Here is a 24,787-nt window from a genome sequence, read left to right as displayed (position 1 = left end):
TGGAAAGGCAATTGATCTTGAGGATCTGAGAAATAAGTAGTAGCTTTAAAAGTAGGATCGGGAGTGTTTTTCTTTTTCAGACTCTCAATAGAAGTAGAGACAACCCAAACTTGTTTCTTTACTACTTCAAGTGATGTTTTTAAGGTTGTCATCATATCCTAATTCTTATCTGCTACTGAATGTACTTTTCCAATCCATTTGGAATTATCATTAATCCCTTTTTCTAAAACATCAATAGTTTTAGCAATATGCAAATCATTTGATCCAAGAGTTTTTATTCCATCTAGTAATTGATCTCTGGTAAAATCTACCTTTTGAAGAATTTTATCAATTATTTCTTGGAGCATTTTATTTTCTCTGGCTGCATATTGATGATTTATTTCTAGATGTTTAATCAAACTATCTAGAGCAAGATTTTTCCAGTGTGTTGCTGCAACCGATTCCCTGTCTGAAAGATGAGACTGGTCAGACTGAAGTGGAAGTAACTTAAAAATCTTATCATCTTGTCTGATAACAAGATTTTTCCAAGGAGGAATTGCTGTCTCAGTGCTAAGAATAGTGCCATCTATTAATTCCCATTTGTGTTGTGGCACTTCTGTCTGTAAGGTTGACCCTTGAATCATATTCACTCTAAGGGTTTGATAGATGTGTTCTAACAAAAGCTGCCCTTTCATCTTGACAGACTGTAAATGTTTCGGAACATTTGATTTTTGCAACATATTTTTATATTTATCATCTATGTGAGGGATGATAAGAGGTCTAGGAATTTCAACTGGATTTTCCTTAATCTTTGTTTTTATATCTTCACAAGATAGATCCTTGAATTTTTTAACCAAAGCCATTTCTACTTCGTTTGTACTTGGATAATAGAATTCATAAAAAGAAATCCATTGGTTATTCTGTTCCATCCAAGCTTTCCAATTTTCATTGTTGACTTTGTTGATTGTTGACCTATCTTTCTTTGAATAGGTTTTCATTTCTTCACAGTATCTATACTCTTGCTGATGAGTATACAGATCCTAGTTAAACATTTTCTTATACCATTCATTTGAGGGATCATAAGGACTTATTCCTTTGTATATCTTAAGAAATTGAATGATTTCTTCATCAGAAGGAAGTTGTATTTTACTAGGAATCTTATTCCTAGGATCCAATCTGTAGCTGGGGATTTCTTCTGGATATCCTAAGCCTTTTGTAGCAGATTTTCCTACTGATTGAAGCAAAATTTCTTCATGAGCTGAAAAAGGAGTACACTTTGTATATTCCTGTGTTTGATTTCCAGAACTTGGAACAAAACGAATCATGTTTATTCTTCTTCTGTCTTTATCCTGTTCTTCTTTTTCATGGGGTTTTGGAAGACTAGGAGTTTGCTGACAAAATTTAGGAGAACAATGAGGATGATTACATACAAATGGTTGTGGAAATTGTGGAATTTGGAATGTTGATTGCATATTAATTGTTCTAGGAGGAACAATATTTGAATGCTGAGACTGAAGAGTTTGTGCAATCATATTTGATAACATATGCATGAAGTTTGGATCAGAAGTAAGATCATATGAAGGACTTGGTGATCCTTCAGGAATAGATGCAATAGAGGACATTTGTGGTCTTACTGCGATTTCAGATTTTACAGGGTTTTGTATAACAAGAGGAGGAGGAGGTCCACCATGCTCAGACTGTGCACACTCTGATTAGGGAAAGAAATGAGTTTGAACAAGGCCATTATCTTCTCGAATAGAAGTTTGAGCAGTGATAGGCTGTGGACAGGGAGAAGTATGAATAGAAGCCCAATTTGTGACCCATTCTGTTGGCGGTTTAAGATCTCGACGAGATATCATTTGAGGAGCAACAAGATTTAAGCCATAGTCATGAGTGATTAGAGTAGTGAACTCAGAGGTTTCAGAAACTTGTTGGACAACAGAAGGAGTGGTCTTCTTATAAAATTTGACGACACATCGCCAATGAATAGCAACATTATTGCTATTATCTTCAAAATCATCATATCCATGTGTTTGGATGCCGAGCATTAGAGCATTGATGGCATTAGGATCATCTAAGGAAATAAAAAAATCAGGGACACAGGACCAAGAAATTGGACCGTAGGCTAATGTTCCTTGACATCCTCCAATTAAAGCTTTATGAAAAGTTTTTCATCGGCAATCAAAAACACAAGAGAAGACAACAACGTCTTGACCTTTTCTATGTAGTGGCTGAATTCCAATTTGGATATGACCAAAATGAGCAAAATTGAGACCAACTTTTAGTGCAGTTGTAAACTCAGATTGCTTCAAAATGTTCATTGTTTGAAGCAGACGATTATTAGACACTATACAATACTGGAGATATAAGGTTAAAGAAGAAATTCTACAAACCTCTACTATGGCATCCTTTTATTGAAGCTTCCAACTAATACAATCTAGACAAAAATTAAAAGCATTTATTAACGGACGTTGGCATCAATGACAACACTGTTCAACCACATCTAGGTTATTTTATCTGTATTTTCTTAGGTGGGCCATTATTCCAAGACAAGAGCTCACGAAATTTGTGTGTATAATTGTGATTCAGATCGTTATTTGCTTCCTCTGAATATCTTTGTTAGGAACCTAGCTGTGTGTTTATTCAATAAGTTTTTGCTAGGAATTAAATACCAAGTGCTGGGTTCAAGGAAATCTAACATGGTATCATCGTAGGAGCTCTGAGGAATCGCATGTGCTAGGTTTGTATTGAATTATCGGGGCCAAGTCTGGCCACAATCGTACGAGTGAATTTTATTTTTAGAGCCAAAGTAAATTAGTCGAACTAAGTGACCGAAAATGCTGCCCCAATTTCCCAGATATGTTGTTTGACGTTTCAAATCTTGAAATGGGTACGAAACGACTTCAAAACGACCTTGATACATTTCATACCTGTTTCAGTTTTTCAGAAACGACCAGTCAAAAATTTGAAATGTTTTGGCGAAAGTTTTTGGACAAATGATCTGTTTCCTAGAAAACCTGATTCGTATCATTGTTTTTGGAAATGGATCCGGCAAAGAAAACAAAACTTTCAACATTTGGAAACAGATCCCTTGATTTGGATGTCGGGAACGGATTTAGGTATATGGTATCAATTTTAATTATCATGGAATGAATCCCTTGATGCATTGTCGGGAACGAATTTTAAGCTTTAGGTTTTTGGTATTGCTTTTAATATTTTTTGGGAAGCCGGTCACGTTTTACATTTTATCATTTCCACCTGGAGGAGCCTATGAGTGCTAGTGCACCATTGCTTCCATCGTGACCAGTCACCACTGCCTGGAGTTGGAGTTGACGCCAAGTAGGAGGAGGCGACTTGGGATTGTTTGCGAGTGCGCCATTCAGGACTGTCTGCCGTGAGTCACCACAACTTGGAGTTGGAGGAGTTGACACCGAGTAGGAGGAGCCGACTTGGGACTGTTTGCGAGTGCGCCACTTGGGATTGTCTGCCGTGACCCGTCACCACCACCTGGAGTTGGAGGAGCCGATGCCGAGTCTACACTTTTGAAATCCTCTTTCAAACAACAAAACAAGGTCCAAAAGGCACATACTATAGTGATTACTCGAGGTAGATTGGAGGATCCAGTGTACTATATGTTGTCCCAAAGAATCTTAGAAAGTTGAATCCTTGCAGTTTCCAATACAATCAGTTGTTGGTGGGAAGAATGCACTTGCCAAAGATGAAACAGTGATGTTGAGTAGTAGAACTTAGAAGGCATTGGATATCTATGCATCCATCCTTTGTAATAGAGAATCTTACCACACTCAAGCTTGTTTCAAGTCTTCCCTTTCCAAGATAATCAGGGATGCATTTTCACCCAATAGTCATGTTTTGAGCTTGTTATTAGTTGATGGCATAAATGAAGGTCTGGCAGCAGAGCCTTCTTGATGTCTTTGCCTCGCTTTTGCAAGTCTTACCCCACATCACCCCTTGTGTTTTTGTGAGTGAAAAGCCATACAACATCTATGGTCGTGGGATGCTCCAAACATCCTGTTTAATTAGTAGTCCTCTCTTGAACGTTTTAACTTTTTGTAAAGTTAGCCTTTGTGAAGTACATTGCCTTATTAAGATTTCCATTGGTTCCCCTTTGTGGTCCATCATACTTATATCACCTTAATATGATGGCCTGTTGACTAGGGGCATTATTTTCTATTTTCGAAGGACTTTACTTTACCTTAGTCATCCCATTCTATGCTGATAAGTTACATGAATGATAAAACAGTTCTGTGCATTTTCTTTGCCTAAATAGTCCAGAAATTTGTGCTTGTTTGTAGTTGCTTGAACTAGCCAAAGGTTACCATTCAAAATAATCTTGATTTGATTAATTAAGTATATTTTGTAGCAGTGTTTGAAAATTAATGACACGATTGTATGCTGAAAAATATTTAACAGTTTTTTTTTTGTTCTTATAAAACATTCATATCCTTATGAGAGTTTGAAATTTTGAATCTATTGTGCTGTGCCACCCTTATTTTATCTTGATTTGATTGTCTCTTTCTGGAATAAAAAATGTTGCTTTTAGTGAAATTTTGTTTTTTCACTTAATTATGCTTTATTGTTTTTTGAGAGTAAAATAGGTAAAACTATCTCGATTTAATGAAAATAGGTAAAACTGTGAGACAAAATGCTTTAGCTTTTCTGTCTCGATATAATTAGGATCAATGTGAGTACTATTTCTCAGTTGATTGAAATTCCCCATTTAAATTTGAAACAAATTCCTCAGGAATTATAAATTATTTTGTGCCAAATGTGAATCTTCTACGTAGAATCATAGATTGATTATCCAACTACTTTATCTTATAAGTTTGTTTAATACTTTCTTTAGTGTGTTTTGATAATGATTGTTTTTTTTCAAGACTTGTTTTGAAATACATATTTGTCAGTTTCATCATCATGGCAATTTTAAGTTCAACCATTCGTGAGGCAAGGAACATGAAATTGAATCTGCCCCTAAAGTTGATCCAAAGTCACCAATTTGGAAATATGTAACTGTTATTGGGAAGATCCAAGGAGGGGGACCATTGGCATGGGTTTGCAGTGAATGTAAAAAGGAGATTAAGGGATTATACACCTTAGTTAAAGCACATTTACTTGGGTAAAAGGCAATGGGGTTCGAATATGCATTGGCCCACCTAAAGCGGATGGGACAAATGGAAAAGGTTTAAGCAAGGAAAAACGTGCAAAATATCAGAAAGAACAATACGAGGCATATGCAAAAGCAAATGAGGCAAATCTTGCCTCTCAATTCAAACAACCAACAAGTTTGGGAGCATCTTCATCAAAGCCTCCACTTCTCTCTTGTGGAATTGGCAACCCTGGTTCAAATTGGTCTAATTGGGGATCACTTGAAAAGACTTTTAATAATGATGCTCGAAAGAAGGCAAATGCAACTATAGGTCAATGCATTTATGCAAATGGCCTTCCTTTTAACCTTGTGTGATCTCCTTATTGGACAAAGATGATCAAAGCAGTAATGAAGCCCCAAAACGGTACAAGAGCCTTGGATATGAGAAGGTCCGCACTACAATGTTGAGTGCTAAGAAGTTAGATTTGGAGGCTAAACTAAGCCCCATTCCTAATTCATGGTGCATTTTAGGGGTGTCCATCATTTTTGAGAGAAACCTTTAAAATAATCTGGAGTGATAAACATAGCAGGGACGAGGCCGTTCAATTAGAGCAAGCCATAGCCACGTTAATAGCCAGTCGTCTGATAGACTCAACTAATGACCAACTCTCAAGACACATGCGTGGAAGAGAATTGAGGTTGTAGTAGCCTAGTGGAGACACATAGAGGAGTAGATGAGCTGTGGGGGCGATGGTTATAGTGGCAACTGATAAAAGATTGAGCGAAGTCCACTAGAATATAGTAGTAGCAGGGTGTTCGCAGTGCGCGGGGCAGGCCAACAACAGGTTGGGCAGAGGTTTCCACGGTGTGCGCAGAGCTAGGCAAGAGTTGCAGCAATTGGGTAGTGGCTATGGTGGATTTGTGGGAGTAGGAACAACTACAACTCTTGGGCAAGAAGTTCCATGAGTTTGAGTAGCTGTAGACAACATGAGGAAGGGCATTTTTTCTTCCCCATCAAGGAAAATTGTTTTTGTCAAGGTTTGATTAGTTGGACAAGGATGGCAACTGGTTTCAGGTTTGAAGATTGCTTGGATGGGTTGTCTAACTACAACATTTGGAAGGAGTGGATTGCATTGGTGTTAGAGGAGAATGAAATCTGGGAGTTTGTATCACAAACTCAGATTCGCCTTACTGATGTAACACTTTTGGCCTCCCATAATAAGAAGGATGTGAAAGCCAGGATTATCATGGACGGAGTGAAAGACCACATTATTCCTCATATATCTGGGAAGAAAACCGCCAGAGAAATGTTGAGGCATTGACCATGTTATACCAAAGAAAAAATCAGAACCGAAAAATGGTGTTGAGAGAGAAGCTCAAGGTCACCAAGATGTCCATGAATGAGATCGGTTCTTCTTATCTCACTCAAATATCTCGAGTACAAGTTGAGCTTGTTGCAGTAGGGGAGAAAGTGTTAGACTCAACTAGTAAGGACAACTCTGAATGGGTTCACAGAGCAATGGGATATCTTCATTAAAGGAGTTGTGGCATGGGAGAATCTCCCAACCTAGGATAGGTTGTGGAATGAATTCACTCGTGAGGAGGTTGTTCATGGCAACCAATTTAAAGGTGAAAGGGATGAGGAGAAATTGCTATTTCAAGTCATGTAAGAAAGGGCAAGGGGGTTGCCAAATTGAACAAAGGAGAGGGAGGATCCTCCAAGGGTGGGAAGAGAAGGACATGAACAAAGTCAAGTGCTTTGCATGTCACAAGGCAGACCATTATGCGAGCCAAGGCAAGGGAAAGATAGCCACGATAGTTACTGCATAGATGGATGAGTTGGCTGAGAAGTTCAAGAGGAACTTTGCCTTGGTGTCACGCCTTTCTAAAACCATCACAAAAGATGCATGGTTCATAGATAGTGGAGCATCTCGCCATATGACGAGAATGAGGGAAGTGTTCCTTAGTGTTTTAGAGACAGATTTAGACATGCATGTGAAAGTTGGTATGAGTACCATACATGCAATGAAAGGGGTTGGAACAATGTTATTCCAGCTAGAATCAGGGGGATCTCTGGAGGTGGTATAAATGTTATATGTCCCAGAGCTAAAGACAAACTTGCTCTTAGTGTCAGCTTTGGAGGATGAAGGGTATGGTGTTGACATCTAAAAAGGACATGTATTAATACTTTTAGAGGAAGCTACACAATACATAGTAGTTATTCTTGGTGTCAGGAAAGGTAAGTTGTACAACTTGTAGGGCTAGCCTGTAAGTAGATCCAAGGGGATCTTGGATCGAGGATTGATGTTAGTGACAAAGATTGAGTAGGAGGCTTTGAAGATTGAGTTGTGACCGAGTCTCAGTTTTCTAATTTGGAAGATGTGCAGGAGGCATCTTCTGGATTTGTTAGGATAAATTGGTATGAGCTAACATTGATGGATGTTCAAGAGTAGCATCCTAGGAGCATGGTTGGAAGAAACAAGCCATCAGATCAAATTCCAAAGCAGGTAACAGCGGCGTCTTTTATTTTAGAGGGAGCAACTACAACAATGAATGACATGGTGGGATTGGAGGGAAATCTAGGTGGAGGAGGTTCTTCTAGAAGTACCTCCCTAGCTAATAGGGAGTGTTGAGTTTGTAGCTTGGGCAGGTACTTTTGCATAGGCCTTGTGTCTAGGTGTGCAAAGTCGCCCACATCTGCTTAGAACACTTGCTCTAGGTTGAGCAAGTTCCTAATCTAACTTAGCCTAAGTTTAACTTAGGAAAAAACACATCTTAATATATTGGCTTATTGAGCTAATAAAAACTTAGGAAAAGTAAACTAATTTACTTTAGTAAGTTTTAATCTTAGCCGTTGATCCCAAGTGAGGCAAGATCTAATCCCTGGGTCAATCACTTTGAGGTTAGGGTTTTAGCTCAATGCTAATTTATAAAGGCAAGGCTAAGTATAGAAGATAGACACACAACAACAACGAGTGGCATCTTAGTGAGAGGTGTGTTGGGTTCGAGGGAGTGTGGAGAGGCTGGAGACCTAGATTTGCAAGTGGGATTGAGCACCGATCTATGGTAGATTTGCTGGATCAGATCCAGGTTATTATATTTATATTTTCTTAGGTGGGCCGTTATCCCAAGAAGAGAGCCCATGTAAGTTTGGTTTTCTTAATGAAAAAGTTGTTGGGCAAAAATCTGTGTATCATTTTGATTCAAATTGTTTTTTGCTTCTGATGAATATTTTTGTTAGGAACCTAGTTGTGTGTTTATTCAGTAAGTTTTTGCTAGGAATTAAATACCAGGGTCTAGGTTCAAGGAAATTTAATAATAGGGATGTGTGTTCTCCTCTTTTGAAAGAGTGACTTCTTGGCGAGGTTGGCTCAAATTCTTCCTTATTTGGGTTTCTAGTGCTTCTACCTTGATCATGCACCTTTTGACGTGGCAAGGGTTTGAACTTTGGATTCCTTTATCCTTGTGAATCATCTTATTTTAGTTGCATTAGAGCACTCCCCAAGCTCTATGGTTGCTCATATAACCAAGAGTTGCATAATTGTTTCTTGCTTCAATTTCAATGGGGTTTTTATTTCTCTGGCACATCTTGCCAAATCTAGGGTCAATGTATCCCATTTTCTTTAGTAGTGCCAATAGCTTTGGTATGGTAGCAAAATGGCAGACAATATCAAGAAACAAATCACTCTCAAACTATTGACATCTAACAAATTGTATTGTTGATTTCTTAGCCAATTTTGGTGTCCTCTATTGAAACTTGCAGATACCAAGTTGAAGAAAAGCATAGATTAAACTTGCAAATAGATGGACATATGGGGGTGCTAAATTGAATAGATGTTCAATTGTTAAGAATGTACAGTCCAAGGCTTCCAATAATGCGTTTGAACATTTGCTCTTTATTCAATATAGTTACAATTGGGAAATATGTTGGCTCCACTGACAAATTGTTATTATTTGGAACATGTTTTATAGGCAGTCGTGGATGTAGGATTGAGCAAGAATAGACGATTACGAAGCAAATGAACATATATGGTTGAGTTATTGAGAATGGTTAGTCATTGTCATCCAAAAATGTGGATGAACAATCACCCCTTATTCAAAAAAAAAGATGCAAGTTGAAGAGAGGAAGGCAATGAAAATTACTACCACCATTTTGGTGTCAGGGGATGATACCTTGATGCAATGGATGTCTTACGAGATAACAACTTCAAGGACAACTTCCTATTTTAAAACATGAAAGCATGTTGTTTTTCAAAATAGGGGCCACTTGATTTGTTCCTTGGTGGATATTGATGGAGATAACTTGATTGAGAACGTAATACCCAAGTTGACTCTCAATTGGGCTTTGTGACTTGACAAAGTGGCACCTAGGTATGCTTCACCTTGGTTTGGTGGTTTGACAAACTAATCTACGTTGACTTTGACAGCTTGGTAATTCAACACTTTAGCTTGTCATCAACTTGACAAGTCAACTCAACAGAGTGCTCCTTCATTTGTAGAAAAAGGAAATTGTTGCAACAACGATGGGCATCAATTTAGGAGATTGTAATAGAAGCAATTATTTGTAATGAAAATCAAATCTTTTTAGCAAAAAGTCATCGTAATTTATAGACATGTCATTATATAAATAACTTGTACTAATAATGGATGCAAAACATTGGAAATTATTTGAGATTGATTTTAGTGTTGGAATTTTGTTTCTCAATTTCAAGGGAAGTTCATATATTTTAGTTCAAAAATAAAGCGGATAAATTAATTTGTTTGCTTGCACGCTTTGCCAGTGTGTTTGTGAATCAATCTGCTTATTCATTATGTATCTTGTATGATGGATCTTCTACTTAATCAAAACTTGAGTTTTTCTCAATATGCATTAGTCTTTTGACTAATGAAGCATGCTTGTTGCAAAATCTTATCAATCACAAAAGGATGTGACCTTGTATCCTTGGTTTTGCAAAGTTAGTGTTGCAAGGATCTATATAGGTTGTCTATATTATGGAGTAGTATTTCTTCAACTAATTGAGATTTGTTCTATGAATTGATCTAAGCACAACTATGCCTATCCAACACTCAACCTTGTGCATGTTGGAATGTGCCTATTTGTTGTGGTTACTATTGCTAGTGTTGTTCCACTTACACGTCGACAGTAGCACATAGCACACTAAGAGAGGGATATTCATCGATAGTCCTAAAGCTAAATCATGTTTAGCAATCAAGCAAACCTTCTTGTAACTCAAATGTATTCTTCTGAAAATAGTGTATTATAGAAAGTATAAAATTGAACATTTTGTGATTCGATTTTCTTTTTTATGCTCTTTTTGACAAAACATTTTATAAGATAAGATAATTTTATTAATGCCCTAAAAATGACCACAAAAGTACGTCAATGGGTTAAAAAGTGTACCATTAGTGTAATACAAACTGGGAGCGCCTTAGTAGCTTCTAAGTTTATAAGCTAGTAATAAGTAATGACAAAGGATCAATAATCAAAGATCTAGGAACAAAGCTATAAAGAGCTAAGTGGCTAGTTCGAAAAGGAAAGAATGCAATGACGTAATGAAATGTGTACATGAATGAGAGCTCCAACCGACTTTATTGATCCCCAAGTCTACTACCTAATTGACTATTATTAAACTAATATTTACTTTAATATCATTGAACTACTTTTTTGGTCATTAGGGGATATTAATAAAATTATCTTATCTATCTTATCTTGGGAGATGACTTTGGCACCTATGAGTTCCCTTGTCAGAGTTTTGGTATGTTGCACTTTCCAATTCTATTGGTCTGTAGTAGAGATTATTATAATTCATTTGATCCTAATTCTACAATATATGCATGATTTAGATGACCTGTCATTTGGGTTATGTTTGAATTGGGTTAGATCCTTCTTGAGTTGATATATCCTTTGGCTCTTGATTTTTCGTGTGATTTTTGTGTTTCTTAGCCATTTTTTTTCTTTCTTGTCATACTGGCTTCAAGCAATAGCAACTTTTTCTACATAATTCTTGGTACAGCAGTTTTGTCTTTAGTATACACATATTTTTCTTTGTAAACTTTATTCTTTTGAGGTAATCATGTCATCTGACCCCCTTTGGCATGTACTCACTAGACACACAAGAACTCCCCCCTTTGGCATGTACTCACTAGACACACAAGAACTCCCCTTGCTGTCTAAATTGGACATGGGCTATTAGAGTGGACATTTACAGACAATTTGTCTAAGCCACTTGGATTGCACCTTCTGAGGGTCTTGGCTGAAAGATGACTTTCTATTTGGAGCATTTTTGGAGTTGAGGGGCAACCTTATTGCCCATCTTCCATAGACAGCTAGACGTTGGGTGAATGTCTTCAGGAGTCCCCAGGTTAGTTTTGAATGGATTCTCACATGCTCTGAGCAGAGACTAGTCATCCCATAGTTGAACAAGATCTACTAGTTTTGCCACTTATGTGAATTAAAGACGATATATCTCATTTTTTGGTGCCCCTCATACTATGAAATCAAAGGTAGACATTATTACATAATTTGGGATGCTGGGCCCACCTTTTCAACTTCGTTCACTATGTTGACTAGAGATGCTTTGCTCTCTTTGTGAGATAGGTGCTCAAGTAGAGATCTTAGTGTTTATAGATATTGATTTGGTTGGAGGCTTCATGGAGGATCACTTCATATAACTTGTTTGCTCGGTCCAATTGGAGCAGCAAATTACAAATAGAGAGCTAGAACATCTCAGAAATTGGATCAGTGAGGTCTAGTGTCTCCTGTTAACCTTCGCCCTCAAAGGGTTGATTTGCTATTTTGAGACGCATGAGGATCTCTTGCTCCAAGTCCCAAGATGAATGCCACCATACTAGCAGACGAGCCAGTTCTAGGAGATTTTTAAAGTTGGGCTCCCCCCTAGAATACTACTTTTGTTTAGTGAAGTAGCTAGGTTTCTAAGAGGAGATTCATCACTTGAACCTTGGCTGTTAGAGGAGCTGGGCTCCCTCATTCTTGTGCTCCTTGGAGGATCATTTAATTATTTCCCCTCGATCCCCGTCACTCCCTAGAGGATATCATCCAATATTGCATCAGCCCTTTAACAATGATTGATGATTCTGATCATGTTGGGCCCTTATTTTGGTTCCCTCACTTGGCCTCGACCACTAGCTCTAGTGGGCCTCAACATCCCCCCTGTTTTGCTCAATACTGTGATTATCAGTTTCAAGTACCAAATCCTTATATTATAATCTCTTAGCTAGAGATTTAGCATTGGTTTCTAGCCTGTTCTTAGAAATTAATATCTTTTTGCTTTGAACCTTGACTTAGGAGATTCATTGGTACTCCCACTTATTACATGTAGTGGATGTACTTAGTGCCATTGAGCTACTTTTGTGGTCATTTCTACATTGATACATTTATCTTATTTCCCTCTGTTCCAGACAACCATGTGTCCTTCCTTTTTTGTGTCACTTTTTTATACCAAAATATTTGGATTTTGTGTGAATGTTGCTATGATGCCATTTTGTGTCGTCTCAATAATCTGCTTTGTTAGCAATACTTGTGAAGCTGTAAATTTTATTTCAATTTGAATTCATGAATCTGACAATTGCGGTCACATCGAAGGTTTTGGATAAACATAGAGAGTGAATACCCAATAATAAATGATTCCTATGTTAAAAAGGGAAGATACATAATGCTCAGTTCGATTCTATATGATTCACCTCATTTTATCTCCTAGTCTGCATGGCTGTATCCCTTACTTTGACCTATTTGATTTATATCTCCCATTGACCTATTCTGGTCATTTTTTTTTTCTTTTTAATTGGTTGATTGTCATGATGATGTATTGGGTTCCTATGTTCTGCAATTCATGCATGTACAAATGTCAGTTACAGAGGCTTTGTCAGTTACAGTTTGTTATATGTCTGTTTACCTTTTATGATCAATTAAGTGAAATTTCTTGAGGTTACTGGTCACTGTTATTTATGGCTTTCAAAATCTTGCTCCTACATATTTGTGCTGCACCGGTGTTGTTTGTGCAATTTGTATTCATGTGCTGTCTGCACGTTTCTTTTGTGCTTTGCATCTTGTTATTGTACTAATTGTGGAGTTGTATGTGATAATATTGCACATAGGGTTTATGCAGTTTGTTGTTGTATTGTCTGTGCTGTGCATGCATTAGTATTGCTTGTGCTTTTTGGGTACTTCTCTTGTGTTGCAGTTTGTGCTCAATGCAGAATGTGATGTTTGATGGGCAGTGCAATTCAGTTATGGATGGGAATTACACTTTTAGAGGGACGTTGTCCTTCCCTTGCGTTCTTAGGTGATATTTATCAAGCTTCTGAATCTTTTTTGTTCTTCGTATGTTTCTGTCATTGATGCCCGCATTCAACTTATTATGTGTAAATTTTACTTGCTTATTTTTTGTCTCTCTGCTTTTGGCTCCTGTAAGTGTGAACCTGGTTGCTGGCTGTATTTTAAGTGACAGTCAAACCTGGAAGACGTGTGAACACATTTGTTACCAGGGCCAACCAAGCCTTGCCACTTATTGCTAGTGCAAATCAATCATTCCTTATGTGTACAGTTAATTGTACTAAGTATTGTTGAGTCAAAATATGAAGGTTAGAATGTTGGCAGTAGCTAATGATATAATCTTTACGCCAATGTTCCACCAAGTTTTTGGAATTGTGAAGAAGCTGGAGCTCCAACATAGGGGACCTAGCCCAGATACCAAAAAAATTAAAATTTAAATCTATGAAAACTGAGACAAATTATATGTAATGTAACATGGCGATGATTATTTATTGAATCATTCACAAAACTGAAATCTGACCCATAACAATGCATCATTAACATTCATAATAAATCAACATACATAATAAATTATAAATGATACATGTAATGGTGTCAAAGGGAGTGTCCAGGTGGCCCTGTTTTGTTGGGAAGTGTTTCCTATTCTAGGGTGAGTGTTCCGTATTGTCTCCCTGCATTCCCATGAAAAGCCCCCCGTGCATTTCCATTGGAATACCTTAATTCCTGGGAGTGTTTGGAGTACGGTGACTGTGCACCCCATCCTTGGAAATGTGTCCCTGTGTAATACTATGTTACAGTATCATGGAATTCAATCTTTTCAAATCAAAAGAAGTGGTTGCATTATTGTTCCCAGTATTTTTGTATTAAACTTTGCGTTGCATTATTTGATTTAGTTCTGTTTATACTGTTTGTCTGTGGTTTTGTAGGTGAATGGAACTCTTTGGGACCTGTTGAGGCCTCTAGAGGGAGACTGTCAATTGAAATTGTTCACATTTGACACCAATGAAGGACGTGATACATTTTGGCATTCTAGTGCTCACATCCTTGGGGAGGTAGGTGTTGCATGAGTTATCAAATGTTTGGCTCCATATGGACAAACACTATTATTAGCTCTGTTGTTTTTATCATATTGTCTGTCTTAATCTCTTTGATTTAACCTAGAAACAATGCTTGCATCTAGACTTTGGTGTATTGTCTCTAATGCTCAACCGATTAGCTATCATGTCAATATGGGTTTATGGGAGACTGAATTTGCATCCATCTATTAATTTCCTTGCTATATATGGTACTTGAAACACTAAAATTATGTCATAGATGATGCTTTGGAGGCCTGAGTGCAAGAACTGAACTCAATCTGTTAAATGCTTCAGTTATTGCAAAGGGGATAAGCTTTATGTTTTGATAAGGCTTATGAATATCCTAGACAATCAAAATGTTTCAGGCTTAATACATGTTTAGTAACCTAAATTGAGATTGATCTCAAGAATATTCATGGTGTTCCTGTTTCACTAATCTAAATTTGTTTCTTTGTTAATGGCAGTCTCTTGAAATGGAGTATGGCTGCAAACTATGTATTGGACCCTGTACAACTCGAGGAGAGGTAATGCCATGTACAGAAAAATAGATTAGAATAACTTCTAATTTTATGGGTAGAAGAAAATGAGTTGGAGATTTTGTAGTTTAAATCTAACAACAGTCTATGAAACTTATGCTGATTTTTTCGTTGGGAAAATGGACATTTATATTAATAGAAGATCAGAAAGTACATAGCAGAGGATGAGCGTCCTCAGATTTAGATCTGTGAACCAAATATTTCAAACATATAATAGAAGTTCTCCCATAGTTCAAAGAGAAATATTGTTTCTTATCAAAGAAGACAAACAGCCTATGAGAACAGGGAAAGAAAATGCTCTGCCTTCCAACTGTTTGTCTTTGCTACCCAAATCTGCATCTTTATCCACTTTGAAAACAGGGACATTCCCAAATTAGGCATCTCCTTAAAGGAGGCTTCCAAGCACTTCTTTCTCTTATAATTCTTTCAATCTTCCTTTTCAAACGAAAAAGGAAGCAGGGCAATAGCAGGCCAATGCCAAGTTTGACTTGCCTCTTGGTTGTGACAGAATACCCAGCATAATCTAAAATTGAATTATACTCCGCCATCCCATTAGCTTCCATATTAAGTCACTACATGAATTCCAACTGGATTTGGCTTGGGTCTCTGCCAGCTATTTGAAATGGTCTGAAAGAGATCTCTGGTTTCTCCTGCACTCTGCTTCAGCTCATAGACATTCGTCCACAGATTTCTGTATTTATTCCTTGATCTCAGCCATAAATTTCTCAAGTACGGCTATAGCCACAGCTTTATCCTTTTCTATTTTCACCATGCACTTGCCAAGAGTCAAGACCACTCGGCAACTCATGGATTTCTAGTAAATATGCAGGTTCAAACAGGAAAATACTTCTCCCTTGAGAGTGTCTGGGGTCTGGCAATTCTGAAGTTTTTCTCCATTCTCCCACATAATTCCAACAAAGTTCCATGACTTTCACATACCATGGCTTTACAGACTAAGATGATCCTGCTAGGGTCCCATTGACTGTTGATGTTTTGGGTAGCATCAGGAGTATTCTCATGTGTAGAGGAAGTGGGCTAAGTGATGGGGCTTTGCACCTGATGACCCATGGTATTCTGATAACCCATGTTATAGACCCATGTTATTGCAGCCTTTGGAAAAGTATAAGTACAAGGCCAAGTGCTTCATTCTTGTGGCTTGGCAAGAGTGCCGAGCAGAGCACACAGACATGCAGGGGTATGAGACATTGAGAGAGAGATTTTCTCAAGTAAGCAAGAGATCTGCATGAGTAATATTACAGGTTTGCTGTGAGTGCGATGCTCAATTGTGCCGGGTCCTATGAAAGAGCATGGAGCAGCAAAGGAGATACTGATCAGCCAGATCAAGGATGGATCTAGGGCTTGATAGGCTGCATCAGATCCAGGGTAATTTTTGTATGGTAATTTCTTCGAGGGCCATTATCCCAGCAAGGGAGCCTGAGTAGGTTCGGGAAGAATTTAATGAACTGTTGATTTGGCAAAACTTGTGTGTAATATGTGACTGTGCATGTTCTAATTGCTATTTTTATATATTTTGTTGTGCAAAATTTATTTCTGGTTAGGCACATTAGTGTGTTTCAGTTAATTAGCTGGGTTAAAGTTAATTTGAGACCGTTACCAGATCTGGTGTGTGTGCACTAAGTCTAGTGCCCAAATATCTAACATTGACCCCAAGTGATGCATCTGCTGGACTCTGGAGTGTCAGATGCAGTATTATTTTGACCCGACAATCTCGTGGGAGGCTTGGTTTTCTGATTTCCCTGTCTCCTTCAGTCCTCAGTGGCTAACAGGATGTAAATAATCTAAGATCTACAATTGGGATACCTTTATGGGAGAAAATTCCTTCCTTTATTTTTGAATTAGGCTCCATTTTGTTTTTTAGAGATTGACTCTATTTGTATTAGTTAATAATTTGGTTTTTTTCCTCCCTTTACTCTTGAAAAATGCTTCCTTAATTTTGATTTATTTTAATTATTTTATAATTGAATTGGAATTTTCCCCTTACTTCTTCTTACTTCAACCCTTTCTCTCTCTTTTTTTTTTTTAATAATTTGTTTTTAACTTTCTTTTTCTTTTTCTTTTTTAACTTTATTTTGTTTTGATAATTTTTTTTCCTTCTTTTTTCTCTTTGAAAAGTTATAACCCTAGTGAAATGTGGCTATTCCCCTCTTTGGGGTATAATATAAAATATATGTCCACTTATGTACCTTTGACTCGGTGAATTTTCTCCACGTAAAAAATAAAACTCACCATTCACATAAAAAGATTTGTATTCCTTTTGTTCTTCTTTCACCTTGAAAATACCATGGGCAATTACCATGGGTTGCTAAAACCATGAGCTTGTCAACCACTTAATGAAGAATCAAGATAATCTCATTTACACTTCGTTCTCTTATGTATAGTTTTAAAGATATTTGGAAAGATTCCCTTTTGACTTTAACATGCACTTTTTATCAATAATGTAGAACCTTTTTATATATATAAATGTTCTCCTTCAAAATTTACATTGGACTGTTTTCTTTTTACTAAAATCATTAAAATGTCAATGGCCAATGGGCCTTTTTTCGGTGAAAGTGGCCAAGGGCCTGACCGAAAATGAAGAAACTCCAACTCGTGTAGTGAAACGCTTTAGTTGCGACGACAAGTTGATGGCCAAAGGCTAGGATCTACCAACGTGGCTCTGTACCAATGTAACGAACAAGGTTCATATACGTAGTGGAGTAATCTTCAAAATACTTGGAAGACATAAGCATCCATAATAGGATAGTAATTGTATATTAAATATTATATAAAATTTGATGAGATATGAGATGATTTCAATGAGGGTGAGGGCCTGCTTATATACCCTAGGCAGGTACCTTTTCACCAACAATTATGTCTTTAGGGACATACCTTTTCATTAACTAGTTACTAATTAATCATTATTTATTATTATTATAGTTTTACATTATTTATATTATGATATATATATTTTTATTCATAACATACTCCATAAATCAATTCTTCTGTTGGTTTCCATAAATGTCTATGTCACTTGAGATGCGTAGGAAACCTTTCCACTCAGTGTCAAGAAACTCCATGGTCTCCTAGTCAATTCCATTAATTAGTTTTGTGCTGTCACTGTGGGGAATTCAGTACCCCCTTGCATGTTGGGCTCTTTGGCAAATGCTGATATGGTAATCTGAAATTATACTGGGCTATTTCTGTAGAAAGAATGAAAGTGAGGACAATTAGCTTAAAGGAGCAAATAATTGAAGGACCATCATAAATGGGTGAATGGAATTTATCTAATGTGTTTTAATCAATCAATTTGACCAGGCTTAAACCTGAAACACCTATAGTTATTCTGGTTTTAGGAAAGCTGTGTTTATAAATGTTGATTATCCCGTATTGGAAGATAGCTACAATATGTTTTCATTGAAATATATATATATATATATCAATTGTTTTTTGGTGCCAAGGCAAACCTCATGGGACCCCCCCTCCTCCCTGGAATATCTGGATGGATGGCAGCTCAACCACCAGCCACAATAGTGACTGGTAACCTAGAGGGACCCATCTGGACTCTAACCCCAGCAGGACTAGAACAGGGACCTCAAAGCAAACTCTGCCTTGAAATTGTCTGTTTGAACTCTGAACCAATTGAAATAATCCAATGGGCTAGGTTTTCCTTGATATATACATATGATTTGTGTGAGCAATGGTCATGCTCTATTTGAGATTGTAACTCATATATGCATTGGTTTGTAAATTACGAAAATTTATTTTTTACAGGGATTCTACGACGATGCCTTGTATATATTTATAGGATTCGAGTGAGCAATGGTCATGTTCTATTTGATATTGTAACTCATATATGCATTGGTTTGTAAATTTCTAAAATTTGTTTTTTACAGGGATTTTATTACGACGCCTTCTATGACGATGTTACCTTGAACGATGATGAGTTCAAAAAGATTCATGCTCAGGCTACAAAAGCTGCTATGGTAATATGCACATGCCTTTCTTGTTTATAACTTCATATCTTTGGGAAATTTTTAAAATGCATTTTGTTGCAATAGTATTTGCTTATAATGACAGTGGCAGGTTTTCACTTTCTGTTTCTGATATAATTCTAGTTTTTGGTGTATTTAGTGTTTTTACATGTCTCTCTCTTCTTACTCTGATGTGGATAAAACTTAAAACAAAGCATTGGGTGTTGGTTCGGTTGCTAAATGACCTATCAGAACATCTGCTTTTGAAGTTGTGTTTAATCTTTGTGAAGGAAAATGAATAATTTATTTCAGCCACAGTTTCAAAGACAGTATGGACTCGAAGGTGCATATTCTTGGATAGAGCCCTTGGTTTTTTCTGAGGCTGTGATTGTTGTCTCTGTCATGTCCTTTTTATTTGCAAGCTTACACAATAACTGAGTGGCGATTTTGTTTTATGTTCGTTTGACTACATCCAGATAAAGTGCCAGGGTATTTAATGAGGTTGGGCTAGAAGTGGTTAACCCGTTTGATGGTTTTCCAGATTTGCTAGATTAGTCCAGGCAATCTGTCCTTGCCATCACATGCTTGTGGGTTGGCACCCAGCTGTATCTTCTTTTCAAGTGCCTTTTCTCTGAGTCAATCTGTCATAGTTTTGAGTTGAGCAAAGGATGAGAGGCTGAGATCAAAATTAGTTTCTGCGGTAGTTCTCTTCTGGCTAGTGATTGTGTGAGTGCAAGAAATATTAATTTATGCCCATCCCATTAAAGGTATGTGTGCTGAAGGCAGTGTTGATAACATTGGCATTGGTAAAAAATTGTCAAGGGTCTGGAAAACATCCGCTCGGAAACATTGGTGAAAAAATTTGAAAAACAGGGTAAAACATTAAAAAATACAAAATGTATTCATTTTTCTCAAAACTTTAAACATATAAAGCAACAACAACATCAGATAAACACATTGGCACATAAATATATAGAAAGCACTAATATATATGATGTGGTGGATGCCAAATAAAAAATGATACATCAGAGTGAATACTGAATCATGAACCATGATAGCTGTCCACTTAAGGACTCAAAAGCGGAGAATCAAGGACTGGGACCATTTTTTCTCTTTTCCTTGCTTTTGTTTTCTCTTGGTATTCAGTGGGAATATCAACGAATTTGTAAAATTTATGATATAAAGGTGGTTGAGAATGAACTTTTTTTTAACATTCCCTATCCTTAACAATATTGTATATAGCTTTATTTAGTTTCTTAACTGAATTGCTCTTCAAGGGTCCTAGCCAATGTTACGCTTATTGTGATAATGCTGCTACCCACCAAAATGGGTAACCCTATAGGAGAAAAAATTTCTCCTACATTGGACTGCCAACAACCCTTGATAGCCACCATTAGCGGATCATATGCCATATATGTACGCCACTTGCATCAGCCATTTGCTCCTTACCCATTCTACATTAGCACTTGAATGAAAGTGGGCTGCAACTCAAAAGGTACTTTGATAATTTTGCAATCAGGTCCTTGTACTTGTTTGATTTTGGGCATTAGTATTGAGTATGGGGTGATATGGAAGATTGACAAAGTTTAACTGTGATATTGTTCTCTTACCTTACTTGGGGGGTTAATCTTTTATCCTAGTCTAGTGGGACTTCCCTTAAGGCCCTTTGGGTATAGGAGGGGCAATACTTGGGAAGCATTGATTGAGATAACACAATTCCATCTTCTCATATGTCATAATCAACACCGTCCATATTACATTATAAGCCCATATCTCACCTCCATTCTTCGGGTAAAACTTATCATTGGTTCTTTGGGATTTGACACAAATATGTCCACATACCTGGGTAGGGCCCTAAAGCTTTGCCCTGGGAGGTTGATGCAACTAAAAGAACATATCATGGCCACAAAAAAACAAAGAAAGAACAATTAAAATGCAAAAGATGGCTAGGGACATAAAGATTAGCACATGGGCAAAAGCCTAGCATGAGCTCTACCTCACTCATATAGACATCACTTGGTTCCTTAGCACATGTTGCTCCATTACATCAAAAATGAACCCTTGCATGTCCCAACACTGATGAGCAATAAACTGACGCATTTTAAGGGGATAATACAATTGCTACATCATACAAAGAAAGCTCTAACCTTTGAGCAATAAGTAGTAATACAAAGAAAAATGAAGAAGTAAAAGTCGCACAAGAGGAGTGGAAAAACAAACACTGAGATGATAACTCATGCTTCCACGAATGCTCCCTTCTCACATCTATACACTCGAGATGTGGACATCCCCATCCGTTGGCCCCTTTGACGATGGCACTTGACCATGAAGTCTTATCCCCTATGTTACCATCATTACTATTCACTAAAATCTATCAATTGAAGAGTGGACCCGAGAAACGTTACTTACCCTTAGGGCTTGGAAACACCTAATGAGGTTGACCTTTAGCCACCCCCTACCTAGGGAGAAAACACCATTGCGAGATTAGGGTCCTGATTTTGGAAGGGATCCTTGTTGGAAGGGATCGCTAATGACTGGTTTCTTTCACTAGAGTCCATGTTGTTATTGTCATGTGGTTCAACAACCCAAGTCTTGGGCACCTACTCCCCGGGTACCCAAGCCCTCTAGAGGAGTATATTGGCATAAACAGGTGAAGTGTTGAGAATCTTGGGCCTCCTAACAACATCATTGGATGACACATGTGCTACAACATCTCCAACACCCATGATGTTGGTTGACTTCGTTCTAGATTTGATGATTTTTCAGGGTGCCACAGTTGGGCTCGACATGCCCCCAGTCTGGCCTTGACACAACTTGATGGGCAACAGATTAGGATGGTCTCACCATGAGAGACTAGGGAGGGCTTGTTGCACCAAAGAAGCCCTTAACACTAGGGAAAAGGAGATCACTTTGTGGTGTCCCAAATGGATCTTGGGACTTCATATGAGGTTATGGGGTGAATTTGAGGGCCAAACCTCAAATCATGGATTTGACATGCTTCTAGACCACCTCATCACCCTTGGAAATGACATTTAGAGCACTTACATTGAATGATGTCAGCCCTAGAAAGCTTACGACTCACACATGTGGGCTAAATAGGGCATATTTTCATAAAGCTAATGGGTTGACTTGTAATACAAGCTCATTTCAGCATCAAACTTGTTTTTGGGGGCTTTGTAGGCTACTTAATAGTCCCAATCCTTATATAAATAGAGTAAGTTCATTTGTATTGGATCATTATCACTTGTGACTATTTTGGTCCTCTTGGAGGGAATTTTGACCTTCTTGAATTCTTGTGGAGATGTGACTCTATGGTGCACTTCGCTATTTGGAGCTATTTCTTTGGTCTTGGAGATGTTACTTTGGATCACTAAAGGATTCCACATGCATTTTACCTTGTAAGTAAACCTTGGATTTGATAATTTTTTATTCTTGTGTCTAATGTATGGAGTGATTTGTTATCTAAGTTTTCTATTGTGCTAGTTATTATTGAAGATCAATGTATGGAATCTAGGTAATTGCATTGTATGCGTTACTCATTAGTAGAATGTGAATGGCCCCTTGTTGTATCTTTAGACTAGCTCTGCCAAGTGATTTTGATCCCTCAAAAAAGTAATAGTTAGGGTTTGGAGCTAGGGCTTCAATATTCCCTTACTCGTGGACAAGATCTAGCCAAATTTTCATTCTTGTAGATTCCATCATCCCAAGGATTAGGCACTGGCCTTGTCACTTTGTTGATCACATACAAATTTCACCATAAATATAATTTTCTCTCTCCTACTTTGATTTTTCGGCCCCTTTAAGGTCAAGTCGCTAGCTAGGGCTAGGGCACAAATTGACCTAGTGTTGAATATCAAGGGCTAGGATATCAAGGATGAATACAATATTCCTATTCCTATTATGTGTGAAAATACTAGTGCAATTAGCATTTCAAAAAATCTTGTTATGCATTCCAAAACAAAGCATATTCCAATTAAATATCTTTTTTTGAGAGATGAAGTTGCTTTAATGGAGGTCTCACTGGAATAGGGCTAATGACTACCTCCCAGAGTTAGGTGAGGGAACAAGTTTACAGTCAAGATCGATCAATCATCCAGATCACCACATTATCCATGTTAAAATGCCCAAAACATTATTAAAAACACTTGATTGCAAAATGGTCAAAGTATTTGCCGAGTGGTAGCCCACATTCATTGAAGGGAATACTGGATGGTGATAGGTGAATGCCTTGTGCAAATGGCGGGGGAATTTGGCATATCATCATCACTGAGCAATGTGAGGGTTTCTGGTTGGCTAGCTTTCCAAGATAGGAGAATTTTTTTTCTCCTATGGGGTTACCCGTTTTGGTGGGTAACAATTACTATGATGCATTTATGGTTATTTTACTTAATGATTGTTGATTTTCACTTGATGTCAAGAGGGTTTTTCCAGGTGGTTTTGTCATTGAAGCAGAGGCCTCTTGAGAAATGATAATTTTCCTTTCTTAGTGGCATTTGTAGAGGTAGTGATACCCATTGAAGAGAGAGGATGTGATCTTGTTGATGTAACGTTGCCTATCTAGAATAAAGCATTGGGCTACTTGATGACCCCACATGGTACTTGATGCTTCGATGTACCCCTAGATGCTGAAACATTGGGCTACTTGATGACTCCACATGGTACTTGATGCTTCGATGTACCCCTAGATGCTGAAACATTGAGCCCATGAAGGTTAGTGTTAGAGATATTGACGATGTGCCTAGTGGACCCAGGACACCCCTAGGCTGGCCTTGACCCTGTTTTATGGGTGTTGCTTATTCCAGAGCCCCAATGATGATGGTTATCCTTGAGATAATGGGTGAGGGCTTGCACACCTCTTATTAGCCTCAACACTTGAGTAGAAGAGTGCGATGTCACCCCTCTTGCTCTTTAGAGGGTGACATTGGGCACCATGGAGATGGAATCTTTGTGTGGAGGCACTTTGGAGGCATGCCCATTATCTTAGAGCTACAACTTGGAGTATGGAGCACTCATTAGCCCACTCGACACTGACTTTTGGGATTTAGAGCTCATTTAGAGGATGACGTCATAGTGGAGGTGTTTCTCTTGCACGTGTGGGCATTTATGGCATTTTATGTTATGTTTTTGCGCTATGAGGTTGGCTTGTAACCTCTCTCCTGTAGAGCAATTGAAGGAAACTTATACTTAGGGCTTCTTACTTGTTTTGTTGTAAATATGAGCAAGTTGTTTAATTTTGTAGCTATGGTTGGTCTTCATAATTAATACTTTAGCCCTTGAAATATATAATGAAAATGTAAGACATATTCTTCATTTCATTTTATTGGGTAGCTCTTGAAATGATAAATTTAAGACATGTTCTTCATGTTGGTTTCAAAAGAGAATTTTAAATTTTGAATTTTTGGCTCCAAACTTGTCAAGTTAGCCCTAGTGAAGAGACACCCATTCAACCTAGCTAGAACACTATATATAAGGCACTCGACCACCTCTCCAAGACACAATTATATCATACACATAACAAAGTATCCTTTGGGCATCCAAGTGAAGGAGAAGAAGAAAGACAGAAGAAGGACGAAGGTATCTCTAGCATCTTATCTATCTCTCTTTGATTTCGCATGTGCGAGTTTCCGGGAATATTCTACGTAGCAAGTTGAACTTCTGGGCAACAATTTTTGAGTAGTAGGGCCGAAATTTTGGACAATATTTTTTGAGTAGCAGGGTCGAAATTCTGGGCAGAAGGACCAAGTTTTTGGGAGGCTGAATTTCTGCCTAGGAAAATTAGGCAGTGTTGAGTTTGTTGAGCTTGACAAGAGGGCAGTTTGACTAGGTTT

The 24,787-nt window shown here is 37.7% G+C and overlaps 1 protein-coding gene across 1 annotated transcript in view; it reads left to right on the top strand.

Annotated features, from left to right (window-relative positions):
- The window catches only part of LOC149138146 (threonine--tRNA ligase, mitochondrial 1-like), a 238,096-nt gene that overhangs the window by 35,945 nt on the left and 177,364 nt on the right, over positions 1–24,787 (top strand). The window contains 3 exon segments of the mRNA XM_089446457.1: positions 14,303–14,428; positions 14,917–14,976; positions 18,882–18,971. Coding sequence (XP_089302583.1) covers positions 14,303–14,428; positions 14,917–14,976; positions 18,882–18,971 — 276 coding nt within the window.

Source organism: Pinus tabuliformis, chromosome X (assembly GCF_031772625.1).
Source record: "Pinus tabuliformis cultivar Carrire ecotype Pingquan chromosome X, CPIR1, whole genome shotgun sequence".
NCBI classification, from domain to species: Eukaryota; Viridiplantae; Streptophyta; class Pinopsida; order Pinales; family Pinaceae; genus Pinus; species Pinus tabuliformis.
The sequence above is the reverse complement of the archived record's forward strand: the minus strand, read 5'-3'. Positions and strand labels throughout refer to the sequence as shown.